A 26,750-nucleotide genomic window follows, 5' to 3' on the forward strand; every position below is an offset into this window, starting at 1 on the left:
TCAGTCACACGCACAGCAGAATGCATTTGTGTGCACTTCTGTCTCCGGACAAACCTGTCTGAGACGTCGTGAGGTTTCCTGCTCGAGTGTTGTCGAGCAGCGAAGCCCAAGAAAGGTGGAGACTCCTGCCTTAACTTCCTGCACAGTAATCTTCAAGCACCACCAGGAGAAGCGGGGAGGCTGCTGCCTGGAGGACGAGGACGGACGGATGGATACACGAGCCGTTTGAATTTTATTTCCCTTCGATTCAATAGTAGTGGCGGTGTGTTTCGTACCTGGTGCGTCGCGAGCTCGCAGCAGATATTCCCGAACATCTGAGGACGAGGCGGTAGGAAGGGCAGGAATGGGTGAGTTTTCCATGATGTGGCGCTTTATGTGCTCTTCCGATTTAAAAACCATTTCTGCTCCAGCCACGACGCCACTATAAACAGCTCGGGAGCGAGTGCTTTTAAAGCGAAGTTTCAGCGCTTGTTCGCTGACAGTTAAAGTTAGCACTGGCTAGGCTAACTAGCGAGCTAAGTTAACAGGATAACGCCTCCTCCATCCCTGCGTTCCCCTTCACAAGAGCTACCTTGTAAAATGTGTCACGCCCAACAGTTCTGTTCCTTTAGTACCACCGAATATTGTTAAATATAACCGTTGTACTTGTGCTAGTTACAGTGGTTTACTAGTTGCCCAGCTGGTTGGGGTGGCAAACGTCATGCAGTAGTTAGCTGTGTGAAGTTGCACTCCACCTCTTATGCAACTTAACATGCAAACCATCATATATGCTCACGCCATATTTCAAGTGTTGGACGGTTCCTTTTTTTGTACGGTGAAGCTACCAGCTCCCTTGTTTATCTTCACTTATGGCATCGTCGTGCTGTCAACTTTGGCGAGTGACGCTGGAGTTAATCCAGGTGGACGCAACATTCTTGTGCGTTTGTTTTGTTTTCATAACCTGGTATTTGTAGCGAGGTATTTCGCGTCAATAACCGTCCGTATGAACTTATTTTTTTTTAATCTTAATCAATCGGGTTATTTAACTAACCATGTCACCAAACTGCATCTAACGACTATTTTGATACTGTTGTCCTTTAGTGACTGTCTACCTTAACCATTATTTGGCATACAACAGTTATGGGTTGAGGAACAAGCATCAACAAAATACATTTAAGTAAAAAAAAAAAATAAATAAATAAATGTATATATATATATATATATATATATATATATATATATATATATATATAAATTGTTTTTAACATTTGATACTTTGTATTTCAATTTTATTTTTTCTTTTGATGTGTGTGAAATGGTGATGGTCACATAGGCTCTGCCATTTTCCCGCTTACTATGATAAGAGAACGACAATGTCACGACTAGTCGACTCATGAACATGTCAGCGACTAATATTATAGTTGACTATGCAGCCAGACTCTTAACCTAGTGAGGGATTTGACTGTAATGGACTAATCGATTCGCTGTCTGTGAACATGTGAACATAACAAACAATCCAAACCTTATTTTGAGCATTTGGAATGTTAAGTTTCAAAACAGTACTCAGCACTTTACAAGTTTACTATTTACTTCACTACTCTGATGAGTCACATGTTCATCAGCTTGTACACATGACTACTAGATTCCTAATATGGTTGCAATTTAACAAATAGCTACGTTTGAACTAATTATGTCTTTGAATTGTGTTTCACATGTGAAGGATGTCATGCATTTATTAGGCATTTATTCTGAGAAGCAACTTAAGGCAACTTAGCCTTGGGAAATGTGTTCATTATTTAGGGATTTTATTCTTGTTCTTCATTTATCCATTTTTTTTTTCAAACCAGGTTGTTATAAATCAAATGCCTTAAAAAAACAAAGTGTTTATTCATCTCAAGTTGCATGCTTTTTCAATTTATCTTTATTCATTCACTTGCTGTTTTCATTTCAACAGCATAATCTTAAGCGTATTCTTAAGCAAAATCTGCTGTTCTGTTACCAGTTTCGGAAATGTGCCTCTTACAGTTAGTGCTATCCAAGAGACTGCAATGCTGACAAACTGGTTTCTTTTGCTGTTTTCTTACATGTTACACTTGAGTCAGGTTTTCTCTGCTGAGAGCATTGAGGCACATACACCAAAAAGAAATGTACAAACAAAACAGTCAAGATTGTTATGCTTGAACCAGCAGTGCAGGTTTCGAAGCTTTTTGAAGGTGGGAAAAAGTTAAAATAGTTGGAATTTATTAAAGACAGGAAACCTAGAGCGACACGAGTTGACTGACTTTTGGTCCATTTAGGTGGTGTGTTCTTCTTACACAGTCAGTTTTCTCTCCTCTGAGGTATGCCTTTCCTCGGGTGGCAAATGGCTGAGTGTATTTCTGCCGTGTTTGAACATGCCCTTGCTGTATAGGCCTGTTGTGTTCCGTGTTTGCTTTCTCTGAGCTTTGCTCAGGCCACATACCCTGCCAGTCAACATAATGCATGGACCATTTTTGAGTTAATAACATTAGTTATGAGCGTTTATTGTTTATTGAGTGAGTGTTTATTGTTTTACTCAGTACATTTAAGTTGAAGTCTTAAGAGTTTGGACTAGTGCCAGCTTGTCTGAATGAATGGAGCTTGGCCTGTGTTTACCAACATTTGGTTTTCCTGGATTTCCCACCGTAGGAAGCCTTGATAGTGGTCATTTACCTACTGATGGTGTAACTTTACATGTTAATAGTTTGATAGGGGCTGGGTATTGTGAAGCACCCCCTATTCATTTAAGGGGGACGTCACCCCTGCATTACAAGGATCAGTAAGACACACAAAACTGATATATAATAGGGAATGAGGATGAAGCAGAGGACATGTTGTCATCATCACTTACTGTCTCGTAAGTCTATATAAAGAATGTTTGGTGTTTAATACCGGCTACCAGCTCCAGCCTAGGCCCACTGAGCCCCACGTGGGTCGCACGTTAGCCTTCCCACTACAGACCACTTGCAGCCTACCTAGGTCACATGGGCTTTCCCACATCAAAGTACTCCATTTCCTGCGACAACAAAATTCACATGATTTGAACTGGCACATTTTCCAGCTTCTCCTCACGGCGACATCTCTTGGCCAGGGAAGAAATGTGTATAGAACTAGCCAACAAGTTTGTTTAATTGAAAAACAGGGTAATTAGATGGCTGGTAATAGAGCTGGGTGGTATAACAAAAATATCGATTATTCTCAATATTTTTTAACAGTGTTTTTAAAATGTTTGTGAAGCATCTGCGGTGACAAGTATAGAAAATAAAATGATTTAAAAAATATTGGCGTTGGATAAACAACAAAGCAAGAAGACGAGAACGTTCTGCAGACCTCGGGTCCAACTGTCGCTCATTTTTGACTGAGGTTGCTACATCTTCGGAGCTCTGTCAAAGGAGGACATTTTTACATTGATTGAATTAATGACAGTCATGTACCTCAGGGCATGAAGACATGACAGCTTTCAATTTTGCGGCGGCACATATTGGTTTCTCTTTAAATGCACACTTCTCTCTCTTCACAGTTATCTGTCAGATTCAGTCACCCTTGGTGACTGAAGAGGAAGTGTTTGAGGTGATCGGGAGACCAGAAATCTTCCTTGATAATTAATCGTGAACGACCGATCGCTCATTCTTTGGCTCTCATGGGTGGGTCCGGGCCGTGGGATCAGACTTATTCGTGTCACATATTTGCTTGTAAAAGGCTGTTCCTGTTTTTGCATATCGTTTTCAGTCGTGTAATTCAAAAGAGCAAGACAGGTTTGATTGGTGAAGTGGCTTCTATTGTTTGCCTAAGTATAGCTCATAGGTGTGGTGGTGTCTCAAAATGTGCAGGTTTTTTTTGGAGGGTATTTTTAAAAGTTGTTTAGCTTAGTATATATAATATATATATGTTACTATATTGTAATTTATCACAAGCGTTACCTGTGTGAACCAACCAACCAATCAATCATATGAAAGTACTGATATTCACATCAGTGGTATTTGAATGGGCGTTGGTGTACACATGCTCAGTGATTGTGGGTAAATAGGGTTGAGCAAGTAACTTCAGGCAGTAGATAAGATGCGCAAATGTGCCCTCCAGTGTTGCAATGTTACATGCCTTCCCACACATCAGCTGCCTCTCAGCTTAAGAGAATATTGTCATGGGTTCTTGTCTCTTATATAGTGGAAGACCGCGAAGTACAGGAAGAATCCTGCCGCACTCCCCGCTTGGCTCTCGACCTGCCTGCATGGCCCTATTTCCCCGCTTCTCTTCCGTCCTCCACACACACACACACACACATATCCGTCTGCCCTTCGTTTGCTTTCATGAGACCCAAATTGAACCAGGAAGTTTTGTGTCAGCAGGAGAGGGTCAACAATAAACCTGCTGGTTTTTCTTTGCCGACTGCTGGAGGTTGCAGAAAGAAGGAGTTGAAACGGAAAAGTAAACCTTTTGCTTAATATATGGGTTGAAAGACCTCATTTTATACTAGCTTTTTTTAAGTTAATTTGTGTGCAGTTTAGCTAATTAAAATAGCAAGTGCGTATTTTATTCCGTTGGGTTTTGGATACCTCTCCTTCACACCAAAAATTATTTTCCGTCATGGCGACATTAATTCTGACATCCTGTCTCAAATACAACATCCCCTGAATGAACCCCTTTTCCTCATGATTCATGGAACTCCTCTTTTCTAATCCTCATGTCTACTCTTATCATTCACTTGACAGAACACCATCTAGTTGCACTGCATTTTGCAAAGCTTCTTGCTATCGTTTCGTTGTAGTTGCTCTGCTTTTGTCGTAGCAGTATTATTCCTTATTCAGTTTCGAGCCAGCGTTGCATGTTTTATTCACCTCCTGGTACGTCTTCTGTGCATGTTTGAGTGTATGAAACTTTTAGTATTCCTTGTTGCGTTGTCATCTGTAATGTAGGCCATGAATTAGCGCTACATCCACAGACCTGCATTGTGCTGCACTTAAACTGTAGGTCACTCGACCAGAACTCATGCAAACTTGTTAATTTCTCAGTTATTTTGATTATTTCCTTTTTATTTTGCGTTTCGTTAGTTCATCAAATGATTCTGTGATGCAGATGGAAAGCTCCACATCGACAGATGCTACTCACTCTTCCCCCTTCCACTTGTTCTTTAAAAACTCCCAGGAGCCAGCCGACGCCAGGAAGTTAAACACTCGCAACCTGTTTCAGTTCGGCTATTTAATGTATTTAGAAAGGCATTTCCTTTATGCTACAAACCAAGAAAACCAAGTATTTTCTTCCAGCATTTCACAGGCGAACACCTATCACTCCTACATTTGTCCAGCAGGCTATGAGAAGTGAAAGATGGGGCTATGTGGATTAATGTATGTAGAATTGTTTCTTAGATAATAGTTACCTAAAATGTGTATGTGGGCTTGCGGTGGGAATCATCTGTCAGAGTTCAGGATTATACCAGCGTCTTGTGCAAGACTAGAATCCAGAAGACAGGGTGTTGTGGTGTGACTCAGATGTTTGTGATTTGTGTTATCAGGCACTGAATGCTAAAATGTGTGAGGTTCCAGAATGCTGCACATCCAATCATGTGTGTGATACGCACTCGAGCCTCGGCTGTGTGTGCAGCATTAACTCAGCGGAGAGAGAGAGATCCTGCCAGTCAGTGTTGTCTCTTGTTTTTATGGCCTCTGGCCTCCTCTCTTCCTGTCGTTACATGGTCCGAGAGTTAGAAATTACAGTCGGGGGTCTTGGCGAAGTCGTTTATTTGCATGTGTCTGTGGTTTAGTGGGTTTGTGCTGGAGATAACATTCAAAGCTGAGGATGGGCCGCTGATCAGAAGGGCTGGGAAATATTATGTAATTATCTCGCAACTCCTTCCGCTCTGTGGCAAAAATATTTTAATAACAGTGTTGGTAAAACGTCTTTTACAAAAGTGACAAAATGATGAAGGCTGAAAAGAAACAGGGTGAAGGAAATGATGCTGACGGCAAAGCATCTGAATAGAAAAAAACACTCTGGATCAAGGTCTTGTGGGATTTGTGTGGAACTGTCATAAAGCATGGGATATTAGACAGTCCCTGTGTGTGAATAAAAATGGCACAACCCTTTCCAGTTTATCCAGCATGTTGTTGTTCTATGTTAATCGGTGTGCTGCAGGGCATGCAGCCAGAATCACCGTGCAGTGAGTCACAAGTTAAATGGTCATTCCAAATAGAATACCACAGTTGTTGCTCTGTCCGGTACAGATGCAGCAGAACATGCTCAACTGGATGTATCCCTTGCATGTTTTTCTGTGGTTTTTCAGATTAAATTCTCTTCCTGTTGAACATTGATTGAAAAGAGTCATGTTAAAAGATTCATTCTTAAATTCAGCGATGTGTCTCCTACTTGTGTTATGAAGGAGAAGTAATATGTATATGTTCTCTCTTCCGCATGTTTCTGCCTGGTTCCTTGTGGAGCAGAAGTGGTTGTGGAGTACGAGTATGAAGCCAACCACGATGACGAGCTGACCCTGAAATTGGGAGATGTAATCAAGAACGTGCGATATATCCAAGATGAGGATGGCTGGATGGAGGGGGAGCTTAATGGAAAAAGAGGCGTGTTCCCTGATAATTTTGTCAAGGTGAGTTTATACGCTGTGTTATGATCGAATTCACAGATAATTCTTGTGTGAAGACGGACTTGTTAAATCGTTTTTTTTAATATTTTCCATAATTTGTTTCATGTCGTAAATGTATCTTTCCAATATGGCTTCAACGTGGCTGAACTGAAGGCTCATACGTATGAGAAAACGCATTGTATTGAGGCTTTACTCACTGACCGTAATAAAGTTTGATTCCTGGCGACACAGTGCTAGATGTCAGCTTGCAAGCGTGTGGTTGATTGTGTTGTGTACATTACATCCCGTGATGACATTTCTTGCTGTTGGTTGGCTGTCTGCAGTCCTTCATAAACAAATACACATGTGGACTACTGTTGTTGGACTGGAGATCAAGGTTTTACGATGGTGTGATACAACACTCATGTACCAGTCGTGGCTCCTTTAAGGTTTCTATGAAAATAATTTTTTAAATCTTTTTAAAATTTCGGATTAGTTTAGGATTCTGTGAGAATTATCAATTACCACAAAGCAGTTTACAATGAAAGCCACAGAAATGGATCCATGAAATCAGTTTCTACTTTTCAGTCTGATCTATTCTCCTCCTCCCCGACCTGTGTATCGCCTGTTTAATCCTTCATAGTGAGATAGGTAATCGGCTAAAAGGCCTGGGTCTGTCCCGAGCTTGAATAGTTAATCCTCTAAGGAGCCTGCTGGCTGTTGAACTTTGGTCTGTGCTGCATAGGTGTGATGTTGTGTGTCTCCTTCCTGGTTCGATGTCATTGCTGAAAGACCGGGGCACATGATTAATTCCGGGGGATGATATGGTAAGAAATACGACCCTGCCCACAATGTCTCTAACGCTTGATGATATGTTGTGACACAAAACAGTACTTATCTAGGTGTTTTGGTGGCTTTTATATAACAAGATGCTAGTGGTGGTTATTCAAGATTTTAGCAGGAAAGGTGATGAATTGTATCTATGTTTGCGTGAGTTAATTATCACCCTTGCATGTGTGAAGCTTATGAGAAAAGGCTATTTGTGGTTGCATTTCTGAAAAGGTGATGCCTGGTCATGCTGTTTAAGCTAGCAGTTGGTGCTCTTCTCACGCCGGCAACCCCCTGACACAGTCAAGTCTAGTGAGTCAATGACGTGCACAGAGGGAGTTCATTCCCACTCTTCTTCAGAACTTTTTGTTAGTTTTTCCCTGATTTTTTTTTTTTTCCTCCCACCCAAAAACGTCCCGTTTCTGTCTCTCCCCCGATACACCTACACACACAAACACACACTTCCTCTGATGTGGAATCGCAAGGTCAGCATGCGTACCAGGAAGTGGTTGGTGAAGCCGGTCATTGTCTTTTCTGACATCCATGTTTTTCTGTGAACATAGTTTTAAAAATGATGCTACATGTTTACCAAAAATGTTGATGTTAACTGACAATCTTGTAGTGTCAGATAAATTATTTTTGAGCCTTTGTCTGTATATATTGGATTATGGTTTAGTACATATTCATTCATTTATATTGAAGGTCTTTCAATATAATACAGTGGTGGAAAAAGGTTCCCGGGCACCTCATGCCTAACAGCACTACTAAATATTAATTTGATGATGTGATGGTTTATTTGTTGTTAGTTTGCATTTAAAATCATTCTCTGTTAGTTGTTGACTTTGATACAGAGCATTTTTCTCACATTGTTTTTCTTCAAAATTGTAAAATATTTTAGATTTTGTCTAGGTTTAAGGGTTCCAAAACGTTTTTTCCACCACTATACAAGTAAAAAAAAAATGATAAAAAAATCAGGTGTACTTTCAAACTGTTGGTTTGAAACAGATTCTACATGACTCTACTATGAGCTGGCGAGCTATTCTGTTATTATCCAGGAATAATGTTGACGCCAATATGAATGTGACCATGAGATCAACAATACAGGTGCTGACCACAGTGCTTCTGCTTGCATGTGTTTTAGGAAGTGAAGAAGGACACCAAAGAAGTCAAGGAAACCAAAAATGAACCAAAAGAAGAGTCCTCGCTGCTTCAGAGGAGAGACAAAAGTGCCGGGAATGTGGCCAACCTGGTGCAGAGGATGAGCACCATCGGCATCCCAACTGGAGGCTTCCAACTTCCACCCCCAGCTCCTGCAAAGAGTAAGCTCAAACAGATCTTAGTTCTCGCTCAGATCCAGTCTCAATATACTGTAGGTTTCGGTTTATTCTCGTTTGACAGAGTGACAGTGTTGACGTATTACAGTGAATAAATAACAAAAATCAGTATTATGTGACCGCAGTTGAGTGGAATTATTTTTTTGTTATATGCAGTTGTATTTATAACTGAACATTCTACACAATGAAACCCAGCTGTTAATATGCCTGAAACCTGCCGTTGACACATGACCCTGTGGTTTTGTTTTGCCTCCAGCATCTAGTCCATTTATGTCATCATGTCTGAGTGGTTCATTCAATAAGGGACAAGGTGCACTGTAGGTCAAGCTGCATTTAATTTTTTTTTCAGGTCATTTGTGAAATGCTAAAACCTCTGCACTTACAAACCTGCTGCACCTTTCTCACACCCACTCGCACTAAAACAGAGAAACCACACACTGCCTTTTATCTCAACTAGTTACCAAACACTGTCATGTAAATGTCAGGTTCCTCAAATATGGCTTACTTTTTGGTGTAATTCTGTATTTTTGATCCAACATCCTTGTTGTTCTGTAGGCATGGATTTTAAAAATAGATCAATGTCACTGGCAAGCAGTTGACAGCGACACCAAGCTGTCAATTCAGCTTTAACTTTGACATTTCAGGGACTACACAATAATCAAATACATGTGCAGTATATAAGATCCACTGTAAGGGAAGGCTCTAAGCAGCACATGTTAAAGCTTGATGTAGACATCTCCTCCAGACGTGGGTGAGCGTTGAGTCATTTTCTGTGAATCAGGAGTTGCACTGCTTGGTGTCATAACTCTGTAGCAGCAAGCCAGTGTTTGAGAGTCCTGCAAGAAGAGAAGAGATTACTCAGTCCATCACTCATCTTAGAATACAAATGAATACATGGAATTTCTTTAAACCTGCTGCCTTTGTTTCCACAGAACCTAAGAAAAGGCAGTGCAAAGTGTTGTTCTACTACGCCCCACAGAATGAGGATGAGTTGGAGCTGAAAGTTGGAGAAATTGTTGACATTACCCATGAGGTAAGACCTTAGAGGGGTCTAAGGTTCATACAAGTACCTCATTGATGTGATTAGCGACTTGGTGAGTTTGAAGTAGTTGCATGTTGGAGACTAGGGCTGTAGTGCTGACAGATTCATCGATTGACTGGTTGTGTTTCTTAGCAAACGGCTGAGGCGATGTGACCATCGCAACCCAAAACATCGAAAGAATAGCACCATTTCGCAAATGTGGCTTCAATGAACACGCACCTTTCACACCTCATTTTGAGCAATTAAAATTAAAATATTAAGTTTCAAGACAACATTTTCACACTATGCAATTTGCATTCATTTTTTACAATAGAAAATTATTATTTTTTCTGTTTACAAAACCACTGAGATGATGTCTTATTTGTCAACCTGTACACATTGTATCCCAACAAGTCATTGTCCGTGGCTAGTGAAACATCATGATGATTATTCACAGATCTGATGGAGACTTAACAAATCTGCCTTCTTGTGTGCACATAAATGATACCTTACATTTGCTACACAATTACTGACAAACTTGTGTAATACTCGTCAGTATGTTTAAGGATAAGGTACACATGATACTTCTAAATTCTGATTAGGAAGATGTGTTTTACTAAAAACGTTTAAAATCTGTGCCACAGGTTGAAGAAGGCTGGTGGGGCGGCAGTGTAAACGGTAAAACAGGACTTTTCCCATCCAACTTTGTCAAAGAGCTGGAGGCTGCTGCTGAAGAGCTGGAGTCCAATGATGCCCCAACAGATGAGATGGGTAAAATTTGAGAGTGAAAATCAATAGTCTTGCAAAGCTATAATTTTTTTTTTTTTTGGTAAAACAAAATCATGTGTTTGTTGTTGAAAAGATTTTTTTTCTACATTGTTGATGGTTTTATTTTGTTAGTCCAGTACAGCAGTCTCCTGCTGTACAACGAAAGATTGGACATAAAGCAATCAAATAAAAGGTTGAATTACAAATACGTCACAACATGCTTGGAGCCATCAGAGAAGTTAATAGAAACATAAAGATGTTTTTATTCAGTTAGGTGTCAAGAGCAACAACAATCGCTAAAACGCTGAAGTTGTTAAGTTAAGTATCAGCGCCTCCTAGTGGCAGAAAATTCTATAGCGCTCAAGTTTTTTTTATACACAAGTTTTTTTTTTTTTTAGGTGCTAACACTAACAAGGAATAATTGAACATAAGCCACGGGGAGAAAGTAATGTTATGTTTTTAATTTGTCAGATGGGAGTGCTTCAGAAAACATTGCAAGTCCAACAACACCTCAACCATCACCAGGAAATGGAGTGATCGCACAGCCCAAGAAAATACGAGGTGTTGGTTTCGGAGACATTTTCAAAGAAGGCTCTGTCAAACTAAAGGTTCGACTGCCCAGTCCGGAGACTGAGAGGAAGGAGAAGGTGATGATTTGACATACAATATTTTTGTCATCTCTTTGGTATTTCACCAAACAATAAATACACCTTTTTTAGTTTTAGATTTTTATAATATAAATTTTAAGGGATGTAAGGATTTACTTACCTTGTTTTTGTGCATGTACTTAAAGATTTTTTTTGTTTCTAAAAAGTAACACCAGGACTATAAAGTGAAGCCTTAAATTGTGTAAAAGGAGCCTAGCTCACAGTCATAATTATAACCAATTAAATTTCTCTAGAATTACTTTGTATTACTAAGTTTATGGTTATCATAAAAGGTGCAAGGATTGCAATCTTTTTATTTCTAAAATTGCCAAGTTAAGATACGTCGTATATTGGTGAAAGCGAGTAATAAAAAATAATGAATTGTTGGTTAAACACAAGATTATGGAATTACTATAAATGATGGTAACAATAAACTACTTATAAGTGTATTAAAGTCACTCAAGTCTAAAGTCTTGAACTATTTCAACAAAACCTCACATTATTTTTTAACTGTGAGCGCACTGTTTCATGCAGCCTCATCAGCCTGTCACGACCTGGAATGGTCACCACAAGAGTACTATTAATGGCCTAACAGTTACTGATTATTCACAGTAAATAACCAAGTCATTAGTTTATTAATGGTAAGATAGTGTTCCCCAGTCGAGAGTCTAACTAAATTGCTCTGTAAGATATTTATAAGAAACTACAATTGTTCTTTAATTGTTTTTGTGAAGGTCTCTTTGGCAATCCAGTCACAGTTAAAAGAAACAGACCATGATTTTCTCTCTGCCTTGCAGACCATTATGGTCTCATGCAAAATGGATGAATTGCAACTCTGCTCTTTTGCATCTGTGGTCTTGGTGAAACCCTCATGTAGTGTATATGCTCATTGGAAATCTCAATACATTTTAAATCGTAAAATGTATTTTACTCTTTTGTTTCCCGTTTGGTTGCATGATATCGCTTGTTTTTTATCTGTTCATCAAGTGAGCACTTCTGTTCCTCAAGACCGTGCAGTTCCATAACTTGTTTCTTTCTCTGCTTTATTCCCTCTTTACAACAGCCCTCGCACCCTCTTTCACGTCTAACATTGCTTTTATTCCGCTCTCCTTCACTCCTCACATCTCACCACTTGTCATGTATTATCAATCCTTCTCCTACAACATCAAGCCACTGTCCCTTTGTGGCCTTGAAAATAAAATCCTCTTCACATAGTTGGCAATTGGTTTCTACTCTGATGTGGAACAAGATAATGTCTTGCTAGTATGGGAGACATGAAAAACAAATCTCAATTCATAAGTGACTCTGCATGAAGAGGTTGTCAAGCTGCTTACACAGACATTTTGCCACAGCTGTGTTATGCTAGTGTCATTATTAACACCTCCGCTCAAGTTTTTTATTTTGTCATTTTTAAGTCAACCTTTGTGCCCCACTTGCCGTTTCGCCTGTAGAGTAAATAATCCATCTCCACCTGTTTGGTTTTTGCTTCATTTTAGCCAATCCCATCATTACCATCTGCTGCAAAGCCCTCCCTTCCCAACACAACAGAGTCACACAGAACAGATGGAGACAAACCTAAAGGTAAGTTTGGCAGAGATGATGACAGAATGCGCATTGAAAAATATTTATATCGTGGTCCCAGCTGCATTTTGAGGTCATTTGTTTGTATTTTGGCTTCTAATCAGTTTGATGTTCGATTCAGTGATATTTAAATATTCCATGCTTCCACATAAACATAATAATCACCACTTAATGTTTTAACATGAAAGGGTTGTATAAAGGGTTTTGTTTTCATAATTACAACATGTATATTTTCTTTGATTTTCAGCAAAAGAATTGTGTAAAGTCAACTTTCCATTTGACGCAACAAATGAGGATGAACTCAGCTTGAAAGAAGGAGATATTATTCATGTATTGAGCAAGGTAAATATGATCTGAATACATTTCTAAGGGTGTTCAAACCAATTCTCTAAATCTATGCTACAAATAGTACTATTTTATTTATTCAACTGTTTCAAATATCCATGATGGTCATCCATTTAAATTCTGTTCAAGGCCATATGCACTTTAATCTGAACTGTGTTGTTAAAATAAAAGAAACAAAACCACACGACACATGCTTCGTTTTGCGGCTTCAAATCACACTAATCAAAGCAACCCCTGCTGTGAGGAGTGATGCGTGCTGCGTAAACCTCTCTCCATCAATTGGACACTTATTCTGGGAAAAATGGAATCCAGTCAGACTGTCGATGCTTCCTGACAAAGTGGTGGATTTAAGTAGTGTCTTCTTGCACACCCTGTGTTTCTCTTACATTTGCAACTGTGCTGTTTACGTAGTCTTCACTTCACTTATCATGTCTATGCGTGCACATTACTTTTGCATTTAATTGGTTAATTCACTTTTTAAAGGACACAGGAGAGCCAGGGTGGTGGCGAGGGGAAATTGGTGGCAAAATTGGCGTTTTCCCTGACAACTTTGTTGCCATGATTCCTGAGGGAGAGAAAGAGGTGAGAGTTAAAATGTCTTTCATTTCAGCCTCCCCATTATATTAAATATTCACCCGATCTGTACGCTGCCTGCTTCAACCTTTTCCTTTGGACCTTTCAGCGGTCATAGTTCTTTGAAAGATCATGAAAGTCAAACAAATCCTTTTTTTTTTAAACACGGTTGCTCACTCCACAAGATGCACGAGTGTTTCTCCCTTTGCATACAAATGAGTTTTTCCTGATAAGCTTGCACATTGCAGAGACGATTGTCGATAACTGGCTGCGTTGAAGCGAGTGCCTTCCTGCCTGCTTCCCTCTGTATGACTAGGATCTACTACTGGGTTCTGCTGGTGTTAGTTTAATTGAAGTAGTCTCAACTCTTTTGCCACAATGTTCATTTCAGAGTGTCACATCAAGAGGGTCAACAAAGTCTTCGCCAAGGCAGGAGTCAGAAGAGGTAAAACGGCAGCAAATGCATCAATCGCTGTGTGTTGTGTCAATGTTTGAACTGTTAAATTGGAATGTTACCTTGCGACACATCTGCTTGTAAGGATTGCTTAAGGGTACTTTTTGAAGAGAAAACTGTGTGACTGTTGAGGTTTGCTTTGAAATATAAGTTTGTTTTTTATTTTGTCTTTGTGTTTTGCACTCACTTCAGCACGCTTGCTATGTTTAATCAGTGAGGATTACTCTTCTGTTTCTGCTACCGTGACAACTAGGATGTTACTTACAGCCCAGAGCTAAAAGTATTCCCTTCCAAATCTGGGGAAATGTTCCAAGCTGCCTTCCTCTGCACTGTGTAATGAACACTTCATGTCAACTGTCTTTCCAAAACGTTACCCACAATTAAATTCACTTGATTTCTTTTACGGTCCAAACCCGGAGCTGGCGTCAAGCAGACCACTGAAAAGTCCCCAAATTTAAGATGCTCAAGATTTTAATCTTTTAATTTCATCATTATTAGATTTTATCCATTAAGACTAAACCTTGTTTGCTGTACTTTGCCCCATCTTGTATTCTATTTGAAGCGTGAATGCCTGTTTTTCGAACGCTCTGCTTTGTTGTCCTTTTGACCTACTTTCTTTCCCCTGTGCTCTGTCAGAAACCGAAGAAGCCTGTTCCTCCATCAAAAAGCATAGGTAAAGACGTTTTTTAATTTTAGTTTTCAACTTTGTTTTAGGTTATAGTCATGACGTTTGTCCTGAAAATATAAGAGACTGTTGTATTATTTTCAAAGTCACTTCTAAAAATACCGAGATGCTACGGATGTATTAATAATTGATTATACATGAGTCACATGGACACTTCATGTCACTGCCTCTGCATACTTGTGTCTCTTTACTGCTGATAAGTGTATGTAGATGTGCGTTTGTTAGTATTTTGTGTAGTGTATTTATGCATTTTGTTGTCTAATAAGTTTGTATTTGTCAGCTCCCAAACCCGAGGTCCCCAGTGCAGCAAAGAAGCCCAGCATTAGAGTCGAAGACAGAGGTGAGACCTGTTGTTTTTCACACGATTTCTCTTGCACACCAACATAAATAACTATGTCTGTTAATATTTGTAATAAAATTAATTGATTAATCTCTTTGTGGAAAGGACATGTAGTGCATTCATACAGCTGTTTTCCACTGCCGATTAACTTGCATTTAATTAGAATATCTGCTGATAACTTTGTTGTCAAGGTTTGATGAAAGCATGAACATAATTAAATGACCTCTGGCGACACAAAATTCCTTGTTTCCTCTGTAGTCTGTAATGTCTGAAATAGGTGCCACTCATGACTGTAAAGCAGCATGTATATCATAATAACCACTACTCTCTCAGCTGTTCCCAAAATATGTGTTGTCTTTGTCATCGCCGTTCGCCTTTCTTTGCCACAGGACACTTTTCATACTGTAAATCATGCCAACTGGATCACACGTCTGACAAGTCTGTCTTCAAGTGCATTTCGGTCCTTGATGTCGATGCTTTTTGTCAGTCATGTAAAGCAACAGTCACGATTCCTTCCAATTAAATAGAACTCCGTGGCTGCAATACACTTTCTGTCTCTGGCATTAGTCACTCCAATGATATTTTTAGATGTACATTGTTTGTGTCACATTTAGCTCCTGTTTGATAAAACCTCTGAGATGACACTGATGAGACTGGACCCAAATGCTGTTGGCGACAACTTGTTGTTGGCTGTATATATCTGCTCTGTTCCTTTTGAAACTGCTCTTAAAGATAATTATAGGGAAGATGTTTTTTAGTTGCTTCTTTTGGAGTGACACTGCGGCAGATCGGCAACTAATATCTGTGAAGCAGTCAGGCTTTGCTGAATAATTAAAAAAAAAACCTTCAAAGTCTACACATGCCTTTTAGTTTAATAAGAACATTAAATACTTTGACGAAAGCACCATGAATTCATTTTACTAATGGAGGGACAGGCTTGTGTTGAAGGCCTTTGTGTTGTGCTCAGAGTTTTTGTAGCTTGTTGCAGTTCTTGTGACAGCCACAAGAGGCACATTTTGTCACATTGCCAGTCATTGATTGTCCTGGAACTCCCCTATGGACACATGTGCGGGAGTGAGAAGTGCAAGTGTCAAGCCTCCTGCCTCAAACTTGTGAAAGACTACAGTAACAGCAGTGTTGCGTCAATGCAAGTGGTGATGCAGAACTCTCCAATGTGGAGTTCCTGGAGTTCACTTAAATGCATTGTTACGATTGAGAAAAAAAAAAAAAGCTGAGCCAAGAAAAAAGTTGATCCTTTTGGATCAGTTATAAATTCAAATTAGATTTTAGTGTTCTGTTCGTGGTCAGGATCAATCAAAATAACTGGTTGTAGGAGAAACCCAAATGATCTTATTGGTGGTTAGCAGAAAAACTGTAAAAAACTGTGGCTTTGTCATCTTTAAATTCAGGAAAAGTGAAATATTATTGCAAGTATCGAAGAATATGTGTGGTTCTTAGATGCTATATGTTAAAGCAATGTGCTATAATGTTTATTTTGGGTCCATTTACATTAAGTGCACTAGACTCCGATCTATTGATTTGTATATTGTGTTGTGTGTTTAAGTCTCAATGGTCGAAATCATTCTTTTGTTTTGACTTAGTCTTATTTAGTCCGAGATCTGTAGAGGAAACTGCTGTCAATCAGGTGTGTCATTGACTCCTTGCAGAGAAGCCGTGTAGCAGATAGAGAGGAAATGTAATGTAATTTTTGAAATTGATTGCTTTTCTGATTCATTTTAAATGTATATCTTGTCTTCAAATCAGTTGACAAGTCAACGCCTGATAAACCATCCAAACCTGCAGCACCGCTTGTCCCACCTAAGAAGCCAGTCCCGCCTCCAGCCAAAGGCAAACCTGGAGGTCCTCCCAAGAGGCCGGAAAAACCTATCACTCCTTCACAAAGTCTCAAGTAGGTGCTCTTCAGTGTTCTCCTGCTGCATTATTTCTTTCTTTTTCTAAACCGTAGCTTCATTTCAGGCACAATGGCGAGGTGCCTTTGCGACCAAAATCCGACTTTGAACCATTGCTGTCCACCAAGCACAAAACCCTCTCTGGAGATTGGGGTGATAAAGCCCCAGACTTGGGTAAGTTTTTATATGAAACGTTTTCTGTATATTTAAGTGGCCACCTTCCAGAAAGTAGCTCGTGAACATCAATGATTCGACTTCTGTCCTTTACAATCCATTCGCTGACTTTTACCTGTTCAGCCTCAGTAGACCAGTGGCTTGTTCTCCTAAAATTTTCCAGATCAATGAGGGTTGAATGTGAGGTGAATGACAAACTGCTAAAATGTTCACACTCCTCCCCTCATGACACACGTTACCTTTGAACACCACATTTCACTTATGACAAAATTATAGTTCATGTTTTTGCCTTAAGTGCCCTGACACCATAAAGGTGTGAAGTGTTTTGACGCACAAGTTTTTCATCATTGCATCATCAAAGCACACGTGCCTTTAAATGATCCGCACAGTGACAGCCAACAGTTTGTGAAGCGACATAAAGCAACAGGAGAGTAGGGCCATCTTTCATGACAAACACCAACTTCAAAAACAGCAGTGTTGAACTCTTCCCCAAATGTCTATGGAAATGCTCAAAGCCAGGCTCACCTACACAGGTACAGCCATTTCTCGTGTTGAAATGAATAGTTTGCAGTCGCCACACACATTTGGTCCACTCCCCCAAGGAATGTCTTAATTGCTCAGTGCTCATGGCCTCTTTTATCAATCGAATTCAAAGTTTTCTCACCACATATCGGCTGTAAGATCTGGATGGTAATTGCTTCGGCAAGTCTGTGATCACAAGTTATCTTTGAGAGCAGTATTTGATATCCATCTGAGTTTTTTTTTTTGTCTTTTCTCCCCACTCAGGCACAGTGATGAGTTTTGATGATTTGTCATCTACCTCAGAGAAGCTATCTCATCCCACTGCTAACAGACCAAAGATGCCTGGAAGGAGACTGCCTGCACAATTTGGTGGAGGCCATTCGGTGAGTGCAGAGTTCATAGCGACTAATATCACAGTCTCGTCTTGTGAGCCGGTTATCTAATGTTGTTGAAGCAGGGTTTATTAAGATCTCATTTCATCTGTATAGTCTGGCAGGCTCCATGATATTACACAATCTGTGTGTCTGTGTAGTCTGACTATCAATAGAACTCTGATTTCTTTGTGGATAGCAATGTTACTGTGAATTAAAAACAATAATCCAAATATGGCCAAGTGGTGAAACATTGCATTTGATTTCAAGTGACAGCCACACTTTGGCTTTGCTGTTGTTGAACTTTAATCAGCTCTGTGGAAACCCTTCTTCCAGCCTAACAAGGAAGTCAATGTGGAGAAATCCTTCAAGGTGGAGGAGGAGTCCAACGGAGCCAAAGTAAAGCCTCCAGAAACCAAAAAGGTAATAACCAAGGATTAAAGTCTAATTAGGAGGCCATTTTTTGTCCCTCTATTTTTCATGTTATTTTCGGGTTGTTTGACAAGACAAAGCCTTTCGTTTGAAAGGATAAGAAAGAAACCTCATGAAGCATTCCGGGCCATGTGGGGAACGCAAATTAGATCAATGCAACCTTCGAAATGGAAGTAAGCGCTGATGTAAGTAAGGTCTGCTGCCCGCATTAATTAATTTCCTTGTGTGTCTTTTTAGCAGATTTGCTCTGCCTTTATGTTTTGGATTTGAATCCTTTTAATGTAACTTAAAACAATATTGTCTCTAGAGTTTGTTTTTGACTGTCAAGTTGTAAATACAGTCACATAAGGCTGAAATACAACACTGTCATCTGGCATGCTTGCATGCACAGCACAGAAGCTAATCATGTCTCCTGGAATCAAGTATGAGATGATTCGAACTTACTCGACGTTAACTCGACGTTAACCCACCACCTCCAGCATGCAATTATCATTATGACACCGTGCTTGCGTGCAAACACACTTGTATGCTTAAAGCATTGAATGTGAGATAGGTGACAGGGGAAGAGAGAGTGCAGGAGGTAGGAAGAAGAATGGTGGGAGCTATTATATTCCGAGGAAAGAAACAGTAGGACAAGGGTGAGAAGCAAAGGAATCACAAGGAAGGACGCAAGTGCTGGTGAAATTAAAAATAAATACAGGAAGATAAGAAATTTAAAGGGCAGTACTATCAATATGATAAATGAAATGGTAGCTATATTGGAAATAGCTGATTGACTCACGTGACTTTAAGTGTGCGTCCGTCTGTAATTGCTCTGAATAATAAAGCATATAGAGCGCAGCCACCACCTGCTGTTGGGTCTCCTACTGTGGATTGTTGGTAATTGGAAAAGATCCTATCTGTTCAACATTGGTCATGGCCGCACAACAGTAACTGCTGTGCTTAAAGCCAGCAATATGTAAACAAAAATGATGAGCTTGCGTATGTGCTGAAAGTCGCGGAGTGTGTTGTGGATGTCTTTTAACCCTGCAGCTCAGATATCCAAAAAGGAAATTGCTGTCCGTCCCTTCCTATTTTCTCTATGTTATTAGGGAAGTTGAAGCATCGCGTGCATGCCATATTTAAGTCTACTTTAGAACCTGACTCTAGTAAGACTCATGTATCTGTTTCAAAGCCTGTGAGAGACTTCAAGGATGTTTTAAATTGAGTCTTAGCCAATGATAAATCCAGGCTATCATCCTCAAAATGAGGTTCAGTGTCCAATTATATGGTAATTGCATTGTGTGCGTGTGTGTGTGCGTGCGTGCGTGCGTACTCCTATCTTTGTACCTGTTTGAGTTTTTAATCAACAGCGTGAGGACGTCTTTGCAAAGTGAGGACATTTTGGCTGGCCCTCAACTTCCATTCAGAGAAATACGAAATAGCTCGGTTATTATAATTGAGTTTTAGTTTGGTTAGATGTAAAGGTTTTAGATGATTAGGTGTAGGTGGAGAGGCTGAGGAAGGGGTTATGTCATTGTATGTCCTCACTAAGATAGGAAGACAAACGTGCGTGCGTGCGTGCGTTTATGTGTTTTGAACAAACGGACTGAGTTTCTGCTTCAGAGTGTCGGTTATAATGTAGTTATAATTGAAGCAGAAACTACATTTATTGTGAGGGCATTCTCATAGGTCTTTGTTCCGACGACATTTATTCATTCCATTTTTGTATTGGAGTTATTGGACTCAATAGAAAAACAATTTCATGGTAGGATTGCATCTCTAGTAGTAAACTTGAGTTCTATTAAAGTCAATGACGAGCTTTATACAAGGCAGGTCAAACTTATGACCTGCAGTGATGTCTGGCCTGTAGTATAATTATGTGTTGTTCTTGTGCTAATATATGATATCTGTTATTAGCATGATGACCCATGATGCACAGCAATGACTCATAATCTGTTCCAGAGTACTGAATAGTGTTTGGCTCAACATATTTTTGAGTTTGGTCCCTTCATTGGTTGAGTTTGACTCACCTGGGTCATGCAGTTGATTCTGTTTTTTCCTGTGTAAGCACATTCAGTGTGTTATCTTGGACATCTTGGTTCCTGTAGCAGTGAAATGTGTCTGTAGAGTGGTTGAAATAAACGAGTAAGAGAAAACTTAACAAGAAGGAGCTTCAGCAGTAGTTGGTGAAACGTGTGCTATTCCTACTAAGGGGTGGCAGCAAAAGACAGTTACATAAGACAGTGACAGTATTGCAACAGATTGTCTGGAATTAAGTGGTCAGGTTCTTCCCTTCTTAATGTTTGTTTCTGTTACACAGCCTTCAACAAGCCCATTATCTCCTTCGCCGTCACTTCATCGACCCGGCGTGGAAAACAAGACTAACCTCGCCGCTCCAAGTTCAAGCATAGACGGCGCCCCCCTCGGAAAAGAGGATGCAGCCTCTCAGCTCGAGGAGCTGCGGAGCCAGATGAAAGAGCTGGTGATGTCCGTGGAGCTTCTCAAGACCCAGCAAATGTAAGAGGAGAAAGCTCAAGTGAAATGTCTTTAGAACTTGTATTACAACGCGTTGCTTTAGGCTGTTTTGGAATCAAGTGCACCACAAATAGAAACGATGGCATTAGGGTTCCATGCCAAGAATAATCTGCATACACTGCCATCACTGTTGTTTCATTTACTTCAAACTGCCTCTGGCAGAATAATCACATTAAGTTCACATTGTATCATAACCTTTCTGTTTAGATCAACATGCATGCTGCAAGTCTGACTTTAGTGATGACCTCCCTGTGTAATATGGCACAGAGCAGGCAGTCTTTACGGACAGGTCTGCGTTGTGTCAGGGATGTTCAGTTTTTGTGTTGATATTATATCACATTTTCCTTTTAATGTGATAGTGAAACGTGCTGGAAATGCTTGGAAATTGTGTGCCTTTGAGAAAAAAACAGAGTTTTGAGATTTATGCAGAGAAAATCTTCCTTAACTTTTTGTTATCGTTTTGATCTACAGGTTTGATATACAGTCAAGATTGATAAGAAGAAGAAAATAAAGGCATTTTTCATGCTAAATTGGTTGCTTAATAAGACCAACAGAAAAGCATGCATTTCACTATTTTGTGTATTATTGGTATGTCTAGGTGGGAGCACGTATTGTTTGTTGACAGTATCACAAACTTACCCTGATCATCTTGCCCTGCCCCGTTTGCCTGTTTTGTTATTCATTGGTTGAATAATCTGGGCAAAAATGAAAACCTGGAAATGGCGCTGGAGTAGCGAGTCAGCGATGCCACGTGCTGATACTTAGCCTCTGAGTGGCTTGGCCTGTTTGTCCCAGACTCACAACACTAAGGTTGAAAACATTTGATCGATGGGTGCAGGAGACTTCCTGATTGACTAGAGGCTTTGTGAAGTCAAGGTTGGGCTGATATAGAGAGACGCCGTGGTTTTGGACTGTTGCTTTCACAGAAGAAAAAATAATGAAACCACTTTTGGGTTTGTCACATTTCAGTGGCCTTGGATGAGTTAAGGAGGAAATGCTATACTTCTACAGCTTTAGTTATGTAGCTGTATGATGAAGTAAAGCAGTAAGCAGACACAAGATTCAAGTCGAATGGATCTCAGTATTCAGCCCCATGACCTCTTTGTCATAACAAGTGTGTGCTGATGAGGACGTGTCGTTTCCAGGAAAGAGATTGCAGATCTGCGGGGAGAGCTGGATGAGGAGAAGCTGAAGCGTGTGACTCTGCAGGTAATATCGACAGCCATCACAACACACACTGTGCCGTCTACAGGCATTTCTCATTAGTTTGGACAAGTATTGATGATTTTTGTTTACCCGTGGACATGCAGTCACGTGGACTTGGATGATCACAGCGAGGTCGACAAGCGTGGGCCGGTAACTTGGTTAATAATGCTGTATAAGTTGTGTGTTAAACTCCATGTTCCATGGGTTCTCAGCTTTTTGGCAGTGTCTGTGGTGAAGACACAAACCTGCCTGGACCCGTCTCTCACACGCAGTATGGTGGTTATCTCTCCTAACAAGGTTAGAGGATGCAATATGTTGACATCGACGGACTGGTAACGAATCAGTTCTTTCTCAATAAATTCCCCGAACTATAATTCTTCATGCTTTAGTTAGCAAACACAGCAGCGCCCAGTCACACAGTTCTGCTCTCTTGCCCAGCTGAAACATTCTTCTATTGCGTAGTTTTTTTTAATCGATTTAGTTTAATGTGGTGAAACCAGGCATCTGTGCTATTTTTTCCTCATGTTTCTTCCTGATAAATTGCATTTTTCTTTTTCAATTTTTCATGTATGTCTTTTAGCTGGACCCAGTAAACTAATGCTTGTCAGGATCTGACTGGATTCTGTGGAGGAAACAGGTCAAACATTGGTCAACAGACATTTCTGTCTTACAAATGAAACTTAATCCACCATGAAATTTGTTGTTTAGGCCATTATGTTGATTTATTTATTTCCTGTTCACCAGTCATATGAGTTTCTTGCTATTACTCCAGGAGATGCACTGAACGCAGTTCCTAATATTGAATTGAAAAATAAACTAAATAAACTCTATATTACTCTGCATAATACTCTACAGAAATTAGTCTGCATACAGTATAGACTTAGAGTTCTTCTTTATTTTCACTACTTTCTAAATTGTAGATACATACTGAAGACAACACATTTATGACGAAGGATATATGGAATTATGTAGCAAAGACAAAAGAAATTCAAAATATGTTTTGGATTTTAGATGACTCAAAGTAACCGCCATTTGCTTTTTCAGACTGTACAATGTAAATATTCATGACAGTAAAGAAAATGTGTTGAATGAGGGGTGTGTCCAAACTTTTGGCCTGAGTCGTGTATCGAGTTATGCTGTATGTATTGTGACATAGTATTGTATTGTAGTGTTGTAAGCCACTGGTTTTCACCAATGACAGACAGCATTTAGGTTCTTGATTTATTTTGAATAAAAGTCTGCTGTTTCCTTTGCTGGAAAAAAGCAGGCTGTGAAAAGATGAATCAAGTGGGAGAGTTTTAGGTGGCTCATGTTAATGTTCGCTGCACTCATAAGCGTCTCGTATTCATATCTGCACAACACCGAGTGCCTCTGTTTTAATGTGGCAGTGATAACGCTCCATTAAAATGCTCTTTTGACCTGGATATCAACCAAATATCACTACTGTGCTTCTGCTCTGTGTCCAACGGTGTTTCAGGGCTGTGTTGTGGCCAAGGTTGAGTAAGGAAGATACTCTCCAGGAGGATTATCTTAAACCTAAATCGTCCCTGTAGCATCATCATTGCAGCGTGCTGCTGCACCCGTCATAAACCCCACTATGTTTAAGTGAACTGTAAGCTGGATGAGGGAAAGGCTGCCATTTTCCATTCAATATTGAGACCCTGTGAGGTGGATGGCGTCCAGGGATCCCCACAAGGGAATGAAATGAAATTTCCTGACCTCAGATATGGTTCTGCTCCGTCTCTCTGCATGTAATCCGAAAGATTGTTTAGTCTTCATGAAACAATTATTACTATTGAAATGCCTCACTGCGTGTTGCGCTGTTAGGTGCGATGTTATGCAGACGGAAGATAAAACGCAGTATTCCTCATAAGCACTGGGAAATATCGTGCTTTCATTCTGTATTCCACCATCATTTCACTTGGATTTGCAGCACAGTATGTCTTTATGGTTCACACTTGTTCTGAATTTTACAAGGAATTGAAATTTCGGAATTCATGGTGCTTAAACAAGGTTAAACAAGTTACTTTTGTGCGTCTATTGTGAAGTTTGTCAAGCTTAACATTTAAATTTAAGAAGGAAAATACACTTTGTTCATACAGAAACCGCACCGATCTGTTAGCCACGGGTGCAGTGGTGCTGTCTTCACCGTAGAAAGGTCAAAAAATGCATGAGCATCACTTCTAAACTAGTTTTGAAAACAGGCTCCAGCATGGAGACTCATGAAACAAACTGGGAAATGTTCTGAACTTGAATCATGAACTCCTCACATTTTTACTGACAAGACATAAGGTTAAAGAGCTCAAAATGTTTTCAGCTGCGTGTCCGAAGTTCAAACACCACTTTTAGGTAAATAAGGTAAAAAAATAAAATAAAAATACACTGGTGATTTCATGTGTGGTGGCTCAATATTTTGGCAGCATAACGCTATTTAGTCTGTAAAAATCCATATGTTAGCTGCGTCGCCGTATAAGCTGCAATACGGCAGAAAAGTTACTCTTCACTATTTTATTTTCTGCTTCAGCGACTTGTTCATTTATTTATTTTTGGTAACAAATGGCCATTATTAGAACTACAACAGGGAATTTATGTAACTAACCTGAGGATAATGCAGTTTTAACGTCCTAATTTTTCTCATACTTATAATAATAAACTAAGAAATGGATGGTTGGTTCTAAAAGTCAGTGTATTAAATATATTGTTAGAATTGTTAGTGCCGTTCAGATTCATACTGAGATATCCCTCTGTCCTGGACGTCAATGTCAAGCCTTCCTCGCTGAAATCACGTTGTCTCCACTTTGGTCCAAGACAGCCACGTTTTCTTTGATCACGTGTCCTTGTTAGCAGTCATCCCCTGGTATGTTCTGCTCAAAGATCCTGCTCTCAGCGGGTCGTCTTCCAACATGGGATGAGCTTCAGCTGCTCTGATCACGGAGCTTTAAGTTCACTCTGATCCGAGCGTGTTTTTGCCTCCACAGATGGAGCTGGAGAAGCTGAAACGGATGGTCCACTCCACGTGAAAGAAGACGTTCAAGGACAAATAAACTCCCCGTGTTCGTAAGATTCACATTTTGCACATGAATCCTCTTCAAGCTAGATGTAATTAAACTACAGATGTATATGTTCCTCTTTTCATTTCCTTTTTGTTTGCCAACCCGATAAAACAAGAGGCCTTACTTTGAACTACTGTGCTGGACTCGCTCGCCCTGCGTTCCTCCACAGTGACGGTTCGCTCTCAGTACTACTGACTATACAAAACTGGGAATGCTAGTTTTCATCTTAAACACGTTCCATGTATTTTATGCTGCACAAATAGCTGATTTTAAGTTGTATGGAAAGTGTATTTGCTTTCGGTTTCCTTCTTCAACCTCTCACATTTTCTAGCGTTTGTAACCAGGGTAACACTACTGTGCCTGTCTGAGCGTCTGAATTGGGAGATACTTGTGACTATTTCTAAAAAAGAAAAAAAAAAGAAAATGTTTTTGTGTCTTTTTTATTTTCCAGCCTCAAGTGAGAACCTCATATTCTGATTTCTCTAGGCTGCAACTGTCTTTTATATTATATTAAGAATCTGGCCTTTCAAATGTAAATACCGAAGTGTAAGGCTCCATGCATCCGCCATCCTCGGCCACCACATGACGGCGGAACAACCTGTAATTGGTTTTGTGTCATCCTCCTTTTTGTTCCCCAGTAAACAGCGACTGACCTCACACACCCTTTTAGTTTCAAAAGCACTTAAAAGACTTCTGTTTCCTTTCCAAACAACCAACAATGTCGAGTCGGGTCGTTGGCCTCGGCTGGAAAACGGATCAATTCCTGAACCAATTTGACTCCCATTGTGCACTATGCTCCATTGTGTCTATGCAATGCTAATGCTGCACAGATGTTTAACCTGGTTTTCTGTTCGTGTGTTTGTCTCCACACACATGCTGAGGTGAAGTCACAATCCAATCGTACTGGAGGAATGTCATCTCTTATCTCCCGACTGTGACAATCTTCGTATTCGTCTATGCATTAGTTGAATCTTGGTGGATTAGAATGACACTCATCCCTGAGTCAGGGTTGAAGGGCCGTCACTGTTTACCCCAGTATGCAACAAATATCTGAGATTACAAGCGCATGTTTTGCTTGGAGTACCCTCTTCTTAATACTTAAAAAAAATGCTGGGATGGATGCAAACATGCCGCTAGTCATAGCCTGGCTTGTTTCAGTCTGTCCTCAGTAAATTATTTAAATAAAAGTAGCGGTTAAGACAAAAATAAGACATTGGTCTTTTTTTTTTTTTTCCAAGTCAAGCCCTATATATTACATTCTGACGTGTACAACTTTTTAAAAGTGGATCCTCGTTTCTAAACCTTTGATGGTGCTGAGATGCTATGAGAATGTACAGATTGTGAATACACACGGGACAACTGTGTGTTTGACAAACTATTATTGCATGGTTGTCTTTTTTTTTTTTTTTTTTTTTTTTTTT

At 39.9% G+C, this 26,750-nt stretch overlaps 1 protein-coding gene across 1 annotated transcript; it reads left to right on the plus strand.

Moving 5' to 3' along the window:
* On the plus strand, positions 1-26,750 carry cd2ap (CD2-associated protein). The gene is made up of 19 exons (XM_053880314.1): positions 1-347; positions 6,432-6,592; positions 8,538-8,715; positions 9,663-9,763; positions 10,396-10,522; positions 10,991-11,166; positions 12,663-12,747; positions 12,995-13,089; positions 13,576-13,674; positions 14,057-14,110; positions 14,756-14,792; positions 15,085-15,144; positions 16,909-17,053; positions 17,122-17,228; positions 18,015-18,133; positions 18,458-18,544; positions 20,856-21,052; positions 22,216-22,279; positions 25,255-26,750. The coding sequence occupies exons 1-19, from the start codon at positions 344-346 to the stop codon at positions 25,294-25,296; spliced, it is 1,938 nt and encodes a 645-aa protein (XP_053736289.1). The 5' UTR covers positions 1-343; the 3' UTR covers positions 25,297-26,750.

Source organism: Synchiropus splendidus, chromosome 12 (genome assembly GCF_027744825.2).
Source record: "Synchiropus splendidus isolate RoL2022-P1 chromosome 12, RoL_Sspl_1.0, whole genome shotgun sequence".
Classification (NCBI taxonomy): Eukaryota; Metazoa; Chordata; class Actinopteri; order Syngnathiformes; family Callionymidae; genus Synchiropus; species Synchiropus splendidus.

Coding starts and splice junctions, on each gene's coding strand:
- cd2ap (XM_053880314.1), top strand. Junction 8,716..9,662: donor ACCCCCAGCTCCTGCAAAGA/GTAAGCTCAAAC, acceptor TTGTTTCCACAG/AACCTAAGAAAAGGCAGTGC. Junction 13,090..13,575: donor TTATTCATGTATTGAGCAAG/GTAAATATGATC, acceptor CACTTTTTAAAG/GACACAGGAGAGCCAGGGTG.